Raw genomic sequence first — 12,433 nt, forward strand, 5'->3', positions numbered from 1 at the left:
AGGCAGGCCAGGTAACGGCCTCTGCCCCCGCCCCTCCCTCCCCGCTCCCGCTTCCCCTACCCGCACACTGGCTCCAGGCAGCGCCCGGGCGGCGGAGGCGGCTGCGGAGACGGCGGGGTGCGGGCTGAGGGAGCCGGGCCTGGACGCCCCCCCTCACCCCCGTACCCCAGGAACTGTGCCTTGTCCAGGAGAGGCTGGGGGGGCCCCATGGAGGTGAGACGCGGAGACACCTGCCCGCGCCCTCACCCCTCAGGCCTGAGGGAGGAAGGACTTGAGGTAACGGATGAGGAAGGGCAGGGTCCAGGGGGTGGCCAGGCTTGCAAGAGGCGACAAGGAGGAGAGGCTGAGGAGGGGGCGCGTCCCCAGACGGGGCGGCAGAGGCGGGTCGTCGGTGGGGAGGCCGGACGGGGCGGGTGGGCGGGGGGGCGCGGCGCGGGCTGACTGGACGGGCCGGACGGAGCCCGGGTCGCCGCGATTCCCGCCGTCGCGCTGAGGCGGTGGCCGGGGAGGGGCGCACCTCGGGGTCGGCACTCAGGGGTCGCCGCGATTCCCGGGAAGCAGCCGTCGCGCTGAGGCGGTGGCCGGGGAGGGGCGCACCTCGGGGTCGGCACTCAGGGGTCGCCGCGATTCCCGGGAAGCAGCCGTCGCGCTGAGGCGGTGGCCGGGGAGGGGCGCACCTCGGGGTCAGCACTCACGGGGCCCGAAGGGAGAGTGAGAATCCCGAGGCTGGAAGCGCGGGCCCCCAAATTCGTGTCCTCTGATAGGGTTCGGAATTGAGCCGAACGGCCGAGGTGGAACAGGTGTCGGGCCGTTTCAGCTCCGGCGTCACCCTCTTGACCACTTTCTGATATTTCCTATCCCCGTGTGCTGCAGCCCAAAGTCGCGTTCGCCGGAGGTGCGAATCGCTGCTGGAACCTCGGCGCCGACGCCGGCAGCAGGTTAACCGACGTCTTCGGCAGCGTGATGTTGACTGGCTCCGCTTCCTTCTACGATTGCTACAAATCGCAGGTCCTTTAGTAAACTCCGCCTCTGTTAGACGATTTATTCTCAAATTGATTTACTCGAGCCACCGATTCATAGGTGTTTAATGGCTCCACAGTTAAGGAAGAGAAAACCGGGGACAACTTTTTTTTTTTTTTTTTTTTTTTTTGAGACAGGGTCTTGCTCTGTCTCCTAGGCTGGAGTGCAGTGGCGCCATCTCCGCTCACTGCAACCTCCGCCAGCCGGGCTCAGGCGATTCTTGTGCCTCAGCTTCCTGAGGCACGCGCCACCACGCCCGGCTGTTTTTTTGTTTTGTTTTGTTTTTGTTTTTGTTTTTGAGATGGAGTTTTGCTCTTGTTACCCAGGCTGGAGTGCAGTGGTGCGATCTCGGCTCACCGCAACCTCCGCCTCCTGGGCTCAAGCTATTCTCCTGCCTCAGCCTCCCGATTAGCTGGGATTACAGGCATGCGCCACCACGCCTGGATAATTTTGTATTTTTAGTAGAGACAGGGTTTCTCCATGTTGGTCAGGCTGGTCTCGAACTCCCAACCTCAGGTGATCCGCGCACCTCGGCCTCCCAAAGTGCTGGGATTACAGGCATGAGCCACCGTGTCCAGCCGTTTTGTTTTGTTTTTTGAGACGGAGTCTCCTTCTGTTGCCCAGGCTGGAGTGCAGTGGCTCGATCTCGGATCACTGCAACCTCTGTCTCCCCGGTTCAAGCAGTTCTTCCGTCTCAGCCTCCCCAGTAGCTGGGATTACAGGCACCTGCCATCATGCCCGGCTAATTTTTGTATTGTTTTTAGAGACCAGGTTTTGCCATGTTCCCCAGGCTGGTCTCGAACTCCTGGGCTCCAGCCATCCTCCCGCCTCGGCCTCCCAAAGTGCTAGGATTTCAGGCCAGAGCACCCAGCCCAGAAACAATTTTTTTTTTTTTTTTTTTTTTGAGACAGAGTCTTGCTTTGTCTTCCAGGCTGGAGTGCAGTGACACGATCTCGGCTCACTGCAAGCTCCACCTCCCAGGTTCATGCCATTCTCCTGCCTCAGCCTCCCGAGTAGCTGGGACTACAGGCACCTGCCACCACACCCGGCTAATTTTTTGTATTTTTAGTAGAGACGGGGTTTCACTGTGTTAGCCAGTACGGTCTCGATCTCCTGACCTTTTGATCCGCTCGCCTCGGCCTCCCAAAGTGCTGGGATTACAGGCGTGAGCAACCGTGCTGGCTACAATCTTTTAAATACAGTGTTTGCAGAATACATACTTTGCTTTGAAAATAAGTTAAAGGCCGGGCGCCATGGCTGGTGCCTGTAATCCCAGCACTCTGGGAGGCCGAGGCGGGTGGATCACCTGAGTTCGGGAGTTCAAGACCAGCCTGGCCAACATGGTGAAACCCCATCTCTACTAAAAATACAAAAATCAGCCGGGTGTGGGGGCGGGCACCTGTAATCCCAGCTACTTGGGAGACTGCGGCGGGAGAATCTTAAACCAGGGAGGTGGAGGTTGCAGTGAGCCAAGATCATGCCACTGCACTCCAGCCTGGGTGACAGAGCGAGACTCCCTCTCAAAAAAAAAAAAAAACAGAAAGAAAAAAGGAAACAAATTAAGGAATAAGATTTTTCATTGATTCGTTTCCACCTTGTCCTTAGCATAACATAATGCCAGAAATGTAAGAAAATCTACTTATTTAGTAAGATCAAAATGTATTTTTTTCCTTCAGGCATTTATTGCAAGTTGGTACAAACACATTTTTGATAATTTAAAGGTGAAAATTTCACTTTACTCCTTTATTTTCTGGTTTTAACAATGTCTTAAATTATATGCTACCACTTACCTCACCAAGACATTTAGATTTATTAATCAAAGGAAATAAAGCTTGGGTAATGTAAGTAATTTTCATTTGAAATTATTTAACCAGGACATCAATGTTGATATTGTTGTACTTTGAATTATAACAATATCTAGAAATAAATTATTTTATTTAATCCACACTAAGAATCTTGTATATTATTATGCCATTGTACAGATTGAGAAACTGAGCCTCAGAGAGCTTGATTTGTGCCCTAAATGACAAAGCTGAAGTGGAACCCAGACCATAGTTCCACGGCTCTCTGCAGTGTTTACATCCGGACTAAAATTTACTTGGATTTAATTTCAGTTCACTGTTTTAAGTATGTTAAGGATATAAGTGATACATTTTAAAGTTAATCCAGTTAATATGCCCACTCAAATATTTGCATATTTCCTGGCCTCTGTTAACGAAAGGGATGCAGATATTTCAAGTATGATTGTTTGAATCCACCACATTACTTTAGTTGTTTTAACCCAAGAATACAAAAGTTAAGTCTGTCCTTTAAAAGGATTTTTATTTGTAATATTCAAAATGTATTTTAAAATGTAAAATATACTTGAAAGAATACTCCCAAAATATTTTTAATTTCCAATACTGTTTATTCATTTGACATTACATAATCTGAAAATGTTCCTTTTGTTTAAGCAACTATTTCAAAAAGATGAACAATTATTTATGTCACTTTGGATACTTCACACATAAGAGTGGGCCTATGATGATAACTTTAGAACTCAAAGGATAAAATTAGGAAAGAAAGATAAAAAGCCTTTGTAAAAGTTGCTGCTAACCAACAAATTCTGGAAAGGTAGTTTTTAGTTTTAGCTCTCAGCAAAATCCCTTCTGTGTTTCCATTTCCTCAACTTGAGAATAGTCGTAATATAAACTATAAACAGAAAAATTATAATGTGTGGGTTTTAAATAGAATCATAACCAGAACTTAAACAAATGGTTATAAAATATTTTTAGATTCTTGAAGATGGATGATTGGGAGGTATTTCTTAATGTTCATATTTTGTTGGTATCGTATAACGTTGTATAGTTTAAATGTTTTTCAGTGATCATATCTATTAGGAACAAAAATTTAGAAATATTAACAGAATAAAAGCAATTAGAAAATACTTTTAGCCAGAATTATATCTTTTCCTTTTTTCCTTATTTAATTTAATTAATTAATTTATTTATTTATTTATTTTGAGATGGACTCTCCCTCTGTTGCCCAGGCTGGAGTGCAATGGCTCAATCTTGGCTCACTGCAACCTCCTCCTTCTGGGTTCAAGTGACTCTCCTGCCTCAGCCTCTTGAGTAGCTGGGATTGCAGGCACCTGCCGCCACACCTGGCTAATTTTTGTATTTTTGTAGAAACGGGCTTTCACCATGTTGATCAGGAGTTAAACTCCTGACCTCAGGTGATCCGCCCACCTAGGCCTCCCAAAGTGCTGGGATTACAGGTGTGAGCCACTGCGCCCGGCCAGAATTACATCTCTTCTGCATTTATAAGAAAATGCTATTTTCATTGTGTTTATGTCTGGGTATTTATAGTTATTGCATCTCAGGTTTTAATAGTTACTTATCTGGAGAGTTAAAAATTTTGAATTTATACTTTCAGTCTTCTTTAAGGAAGCATTTTCTAGAATAAACAATGTATAAATTAGCTTAATCTTTTTTTGTTTGTTAAATTCACTTTCCCTACATGGTCCCTTTTGGAAGGAGGCAGGGTTTAAATCATTAAAATCTTAAAACCCAAGGCCTGGCAAAGTGACTCACACCTGTAAGCACTTTGGGAGGCCAAGGCAGGAGGATCGCTTGAGGCCAGGAGTTTAAGACCAGCCTGGGCAACACAGTGAGACCCCATTTCTATTTTTTTTTTTTTAAAGAAACTTAACACCCAAACTTCTTGTTTACTCAAGTTCATTACAGAAGCATTCACCGAGGCTGTGTGCAATGGCTCATGCCTGTAATCCCAACACTTTGGAAGGCCCAAGGCCTTGGGCAGATCACTTGGGGTCAGGATTTGAGACCAGCCTGACCAACACGGTGAAACCCTAAAACTCTCTACTGAAAATACAAAAATTAGCCAGGCATGGTGGCAGGTGCCTGTAATCCCAGCTACTTGGGAGGCTAAGGCAGGAGAATCGCTTCAACCCGGGAGGCAGAGGTTGCAGTGAGCCGAGATCTCACCCTCTACTCCAGCCTGGGCAACAGAGCCAGACTCTTGTCTCAAAAAAAAAAAAAAAAAAAAGATACTGTATAAAAGGCCCTGCAATAGGAGGAAAAAGACCTTGAGTTTTGGTTTTAGATTTGTTACATATTGGCTGAGTGACTTGCAGCCTCAGTTTCCTTGTTTTTAAAGTAGAGATAATACTCATGTCACAAGGTTTACTGAATATGATAATATATGTGAAATTTATTTGAATAGTGTAAAATTCTATATAAATATACATTAACTTTTTTCAGAGATTGGGGACATTAAGACTGAATTTTATTTATTTATTTATTTTTGAGACAGAGTCTCGCTCTGTCGCCGGGGATGGAGTACGGTGGTGCTATCTTGGCTCATTGCAAGCTCCGCCTCCCAGGTTCATGCCATTCTCCTGCCTCAGCCTCCCAAGTAGCTGGGACTACAGGCGCCCACCACCACGCCTGGCTAATTTTTTGTATTTTTAGTAGAGACAGGATTTAGCCAGGATGGTCTCATCTCCTGACCTCGTGATCCGCCCACCTCGGCCTCCCAAAGTGCTGGGATTACAGGCTTGAGCCACCGCGCCTGGTCCCAAGACTGAATTTTATATATAATGTATTAAAAATAACATTGCTAGTATCCACATAATGCTTATCTATTCAAAAAAATACAAAAAACTACAATAATTGTAGGTATTTTATACCACGGACCAGCAACAAGGAACCAGATCTGCCAGATGCCTGTTTTGTAAATAAAGTTTTATTGCAGTGCAGCCAAACCCGTTTGTTTATTGTCTATGGTTGATTTAGTGCTGCAGCATTAGAGTTGAAAAGTTTTGACAGCAACCTTAATGGCCAGCTAAGCCTAAAATATTTACTATTTGGCCTTTTGCAGAAAAAGTTTGCCAATCCCTGGTATAAAGCAAGCTTAAGTCACTAAGTCTACATTTGAATGTAATTCTCCCAACTCTTACATCTGTGTTATTTCCCCTGATTTCTTATTTTTCTAATATTCTACAACAAATGAAGTTTTGATGTGTCTGATAAACATTTCTTAAAACTTTCAGAGTGAAGACAATGTAGACCTAAGGCAGACCTATACTCCATTTTCTTCAACAGAATATTCAAGTTCTGTAGATTCTTCACTTTTCTGTGCACCATGGTCTACTTATGGAGATGATATTAAACAACCTTCTAATTCTCAGATCAATATAAAGAACAGGTAAATTAATTCATTTCTCAGGGTAATTGAGGTATTTTTAAATTTAATTACATAGGAACTGAGGTTTATTTGCTCTCTGTTCCCTACATCATCATTTTACTGTTGTGGCATTTTGTGTTTTTCAAACTTTTAGGAAAGTGTAAACTGGGCAGTTATTAGTGTATAGTTTTTACAGTGTTTTGTTTTGTTTTGTTTTGTCGAGACAGGGTCTCGCTCTGTCACCCAGTCTGGAGTGCAGTGGCGAGATCATGGCTCACTACAACTTTGAACTCCTGGGCTCAAAGCCATACTCCTGCCTCAGCCTCCACAGTAGCTGGGACTACAGGTATGCACCACGGTGGTCAGCTAACTTTAAAAAAATTTGTTGCCTTTTCAAGAAACGAGGTCTCACTTTGTTGCCTAGGCTGGTCTTGAACTCCTGGCCTCAAACCATCCTCCCACCTTGGCCTCCCAAAGTGCTGGAATTACAGACATGAGCCTCTGCCCAGCTAGGTTATTAATTTAAAAAGTTCATTAGTGGGAACATTTAGTGCATAAATCTTAAGTTCTTCTTTCTAAAGATGACTTATATGAATGAGTTAAAACTTTTAGATGTTTTTGTAATCCAGTTCTAAATTTTCCATTTTTTTCCTTCACAACTATACAACAAACAGGGTTTTATCAAACATAAGATATTTTAAATTATTTTTCTGTTCAATTCCACAAATAATAAGGGCCCCCTGTACATCAGATGCTTTTCTATGGGGGATACCAGAATTTAAACATGGCAAATATTATCCTTACCTTTATAATCTTGATGATGATGATGATGATGACGACGATAACTAGGATATTATGGGAGCCTATTGCAAAGAGGAGCCCTAAGGGAGTGACATCTATCTTTAATTATATATGAGAGCTATTTATAGAAGCTGATGCATCTTTAGTCTAACCAGGAAATAGTTATTTGTATTTATTAGAAAAGTGTTAAAAAATTAAAATTCTTGGCAAATTCTCTAAAATAATTTTATTAGAAAGTCTATATAATACATAATTCTACAAAAAACAAAAATATTTTTAAAGTTGATATATGCTATTGAAAAAATTCAAGCCTATTCTCAGCTTTTGGCTAAGATCAAGTGAAAAAATTCAAACTTTTCAGAAATATATATCAAGAAAAGTGAAAGTCTGTCTTAACCTTCTCCCCCCGCCACCCAATAACAGCTGCTAGCAGTTTGGTATATATTACATTGAATACTTTTTTAGATATATACTAATACATAATTACACAAAAAAGCTTTTATATTGAACTTTTATGAGATAACACATGTAGTAGAAAAGGTATTGGACTTACGGGGAGACTATTTAGCAAGTATATAGTAGTTTGGCAAGTCATATACCCTTGCAAAATACAAGTTTCTTAATATCTCAAATGATCATTCATTTATTCAACAGATAATAATGAATGATAACTAATGCTTACCTTTCCAATGTTATGAAGATCAATTAAATATGAGTGTTATGCAAATATAAGGCATTTTATTTCTAAAATATCCCAACACTATGAAATGTTGAAATATGAAAAAACAGGAAGTTACAATTTATTATAAAACAACGTACAGGGCCGGGAGCGGTGGCTCACGCCTGTAATCCCAGCACTTTGGGAAGCCGAGGTGGGCAGATCACAAGGTCAGGAGTTCGAGACCAGCCTGACCAACGTGGTCAGGCTGAAAATACAAAAAAAAAACATTATCCAGGCGTGGTGGCACACGCCTGTAGTCCCAGCTACTTGGGAGGCCGAGGCAGGAGAATTGCTTGAACCTGGGAGGTGGAGGTTGCAATGAGCAGAGATCGCACCATTACACTGCAGCCTGGGGAACAGAGCAAGACTCCATCTCAAAAATAAATAAATAAATAAACAAACAAACCAACAAATAGACGTACAGGTTGAGCATCCCAATCTGAAAATCCGAAATCCAAACTGATCCAAAATCCAAAACTTTTTGAGTGCTGACATGATGCTCAAAACAAATGCTCATTGGAGCATTTCAGATTTTGGATTAGGGACGTTCAACCAAATATACAAATATACATTATATATTTGAAATATAATGTATATTTCCAGAATCCAAGAAAAAAACCTGAAATCCAAAACACCTCTGATCCCAAGCATTTTGGATAAGGAATACTCAACCTGTATTACTTCAAGGAAGAAATTACCCAAAAACTATAACAGGTAAAAGGTACCAATCTACCATGTGCTTGTGGTTTTTACATTTTGTATTTAGTCAGTATCAGTCACTAGGTGGATTTCTGGGATATAAGGAACTCCATCCAGTCATGCTTTGCAAGGATTAGGGATGGCTCCCAAATCTGTTACATTTAAGGGACAACTGCAAAATTGCTATGATGTCTAGGATGACCATATCGCATTTCACTTTTTTATCCAATATTAATATAGAGTCACAAAAATAGAATAGCGCATCAGGTTCATATGGTTTTCAAATTGCAAATGAGGAAGCTGAGCGGGTGTTGATGGAATAATGTATAATAAGACAAGACTTGCTTTCAGGAGCAGCTATGATACCAAGCATGTCTGTGACATCATAGATGAGAGATTTATATCTTGGTCACCTAAAATGAAAAACATGTGTTGTGGAGAAATAAGAGGTAAGCATACACTGTAAGTTAGATATAGGATTTGAAATGGAGAAATATTTATGTGGAAAAGACATTTCCGCATAAAAATATGTAGAAAAGAAAATATTCTTGAGTTCTAGTCTCTTCTTTCTTTGAAATGATGGTGTAGATTCAGTCCACCTATTTTATAGATAAAGATGGTAAGGTAGGATAAGTCTGGAAAGAGTAATCAATATATTGTATTTCAGCACGAATTCATTTATTTTTAGGATTCAAACAGAAAGAAATGACTATGGCAGTGAAACAGACTTATATGGACTTGTGTCTAACATTTTGGAAGAACAAGATAAGTCACAGCCATATTTTGCTGAAGGGTTAGTATATAATCTATATAGTATATAACAGGCTTTTAAACTAACATACACTAGTTTACCCTGTTTATTAACTTTTATTTTTACTTAATAGTGGATCATCTGACAGTAGGTATCTTAATTCAAATATTGTTTCAAGGAGACTGGATTTTGCTGAAGTATTTGCTATATAATTGGAAGTTCAGTCTAAGGTTTTGTATAAGGACTTTCATTGAAAAATTATTCTTGCATAATTCAGAGCTATTTCCCTTGAGTTCATGAACTAAAGGTTGGCTTAAAGAATATAAATTCAAGGGAACTTTTATACATAGATCCCAAAGAATAAAACTCATTACTACTATGCAGAAATACATATGGATTTTATTCATGTGTTAGAAAATTTTGTAATGTTTTAATTGTTTCATTGAAGTGTGGAAGCTATATTACCCAAATATACTATTTCATAAATAGGGAAGTATGTAGCACACATATAACCAATTAAAATATTTTAATTTCAGAAAGTTTAAGCAAAACACATTTTTTTCATTAAAAAAACTGTGGTCAACAATGCTTTTATATAATAACCTAAGCAAAGGAAAAACTTATTTTCTGCTTACTATAGATAAATAATAGATCTAAGACCATGAAGTCACATATTAGGCCTTAGTTATTGTCTCTTGGGAAAGGAAAGTACATTGAAGACATTAAAATGCGTATTTATATAACATATAGCACATTTCATGTGATAGATAATTATCTGGAGCTAATGGTAGCTTATAAAGCAGAGTTGAAAGGGATTAGAGAATGGTGACATGCGGCAAGATAAATGTTTTTGAAGACCTTTTCTCACTTTTCCACTGAGGAAATAAAGTCTTTAAAACCTAAGTTGTAATTAAATATATTTATTTGTTCTAGGACCTGCTCCTCCAATTTAAAGTCAGTTTGGCCAATGAACACAAGCAGATTTGCAGATCACCATGACCTCTTAACAGAAACCAAAAGGCCAATAGATACAGCCATCTCTCAGCAAGCTTTTTGTAGTGGTGAATCTGTGTCAGCAATGGAAAAGCAATACCTGCATAACAGTAATCTCACACCACAACAAAAAATAGATGAACTTTATCATGGATTTACTGGTTTAGACCTTGAAGAACAATGGATGTACCCCTCACGAAGTGATCATTCTAACTGTCACAATATTCAGACAAATGATACAGTTAAGACAACATTCCAAGAGTATCCACTTATCAAAAACTGTTTTACACCACAAACTGGTCTGTCTGATATCATGAAAGAATCAGGAGTTGATATCTACCCTTATGGAAGAGACAGAATATGTACTAAAGGTCTTGAAGCACCACTACAGCAAAAAAGGGCAGAGATGTTTCTTTCTCAATTTAATAGATACAATGAAAATGTAGATTATTGTAGATACCCAGAGTATGTTCATCCTAATAAGGCTAAGCTTAATAAATGTTCAAATTTTAGTGTCCAAGATAGCAAAAAATTAGCCAATGGCACACCTGAAACACCAACTGTAGAAGCAGACACCTACACAAAGTTATTTCAGGTTAAACCAGCGAATCAGAAGAAAATGGAGGAGACAATCCCTGATCAGCAGAATTTCACATTTCCGAAAACTACGCCACATCTGACGGAGAAACAGTTCGCAAAGGAAGCAGTATTCACTGCTGATTTTGGCTTAACATCAGAATATGGACTAAAACCTCACACAGCTTGTCCTGCTAATGATTTTGCTAACGTCACAGAAAAGCAACAGTTTGCTAAACCTGATCCCCCACATTCTGAGTATTTTAAATCAGTGAATTTATTATCAAACTCAGCAACATCTTCAGGAGGTATCAATTTAAACAGACCAACTTGGATGAATGTTCAAACAAAAAATAACACTCCTATTCCTTATCGAAATCAAGGTAACTTGATGAAATTAAATAGTCATTTAAATGCAGCTTCAAAAGGTTCTAACCATTCTTCAGATTTCCCCCAACTATCATCCACAAACTTAACCCCAAATAGCAATTTATTTCAGAAACATTGCCAAGAAAACCCTTCAGCATTTTCTAGTTTTGATTTTAGTTACAATGGTGCAGAAAGAATCCAATCTGTCAATCACATAGAAGGACTAACAAAGCCTGGAGAAGAAAATCTCTTTGAATTGGTTACAGATAAAAAAATAAAGCAGCCAAATGGATTTTGTGATAACTATTCAGCTCAGCAGTATGGGATAATTGAAAATATAAACAAACATAATTTTCAAGCCAAGCCCCAGAGTGGACATTATGATCCTGAGGAAGGTCCAAAGCATTTAGATGGCTTATCACAAAATACATACCAAGATCTACTGGAGTCACAGGGTCATTCTAATAGCCACAGAACGAGAGGTGGAGACAATAGCCGTGTGAATCGCACACAAGCGTCATGCTTTTCTAATAATTATATGATGGGAGATTTAAGGCATAATCAGGGTTTTCAACAACTTGGTTCGAATGGGTTTCCCCTAAGATCCACCCACCCATTTGGCCATGCAGTTGTTCCACTGTTGGAGTCCTATGACTTATTTTCTTATGATGACTTAAGCCATTTGTACCCTTATTTTAATGATATGATGTATGGTGATAACTCTTTTTCTGGTCTCATGCCAACTTTTGGATTTCAAAGACCAATTAAAACCCGTAGTGGACCAGCCAGTGAACTTCATATGCGTCTAGAAGAGTGCTATGAACAATGGAGAGCATTAGAAAAAGAGAGAAAAAAGGTAACACAAAGTTAACCATTTAGGAATAACAGTATGTTCCTTTTGCCTGTCTTCATTCTGTTTACCTTAGTGTAGTTTAAGAGTACTTGCCGTATTTTTTTTTGCTTTATTTGTTGTTGTTTTAAAGAGACAGAGTCTTGCTCTGTTGCCCAGGCTGGAGTACAGTGGCAGAATCAGTTTACTGTAACCAAACTCCTGGGCTCAAGCAATCCTTCCTTCTTAGCCTCCTGAGTAGCTAGTACTACAGGCACATGCCACCATGCCTGGCTAATTTTAACTTTTTGTAGACATTGGGTTTCACTATGTTCCCCACGGTGGTCTCAAACCCCTGGCCTCCAGCCATCCTCCCACCTTGATGTCACAAGTGCTGGGATTACAGGTGTGAGCCACTGCACCCGGCCAACTTGCCTTATTTCTGACCTGAATTCTATAATGTCCAGGATTTGCTGTAAGTTCATGA

General features: G+C 40.5%; 1 protein-coding gene across 6 annotated transcripts in view; it reads left to right on the forward strand.

The window, feature by feature from the left end:
• Positions 1-12,433, forward strand: part of MEIOC (meiosis specific with coiled-coil domain) — a 20,081-nt gene continuing 7,648 nt past the window's right edge. For 2 of the 6 annotated variants that reach the window (XM_054456721.2, XM_054456722.2), the window contains exons 1-5: positions 24-276; positions 874-1,008; positions 6,074-6,228; positions 9,117-9,221; positions 10,113-11,973. In XM_054456721.2, coding sequence (XP_054312696.2) covers positions 208-276; positions 874-1,008; positions 6,074-6,228; positions 9,117-9,221; positions 10,113-11,973 — 2,325 coding nt within the window. In that variant the 5' untranslated portion in view covers positions 24-207. Of the gene's footprint in view, positions 277-873; positions 1,009-6,073; positions 6,229-8,826; positions 8,878-9,116; positions 9,222-10,112; positions 11,974-12,433 lie in introns of those variants that run through there. The other 4 variants (XM_054456727.1, XM_054456723.2, XM_054456726.2 and 1 more) reach the window with 4 other exon arrangements.

The sequence above is a fragment of the Pongo pygmaeus genome, chromosome 19 (assembly GCF_028885625.2).
Source record: "Pongo pygmaeus isolate AG05252 chromosome 19, NHGRI_mPonPyg2-v2.0_pri, whole genome shotgun sequence".
In the NCBI taxonomy this organism is placed as follows: Eukaryota; Metazoa; Chordata; class Mammalia; order Primates; family Hominidae; genus Pongo; species Pongo pygmaeus.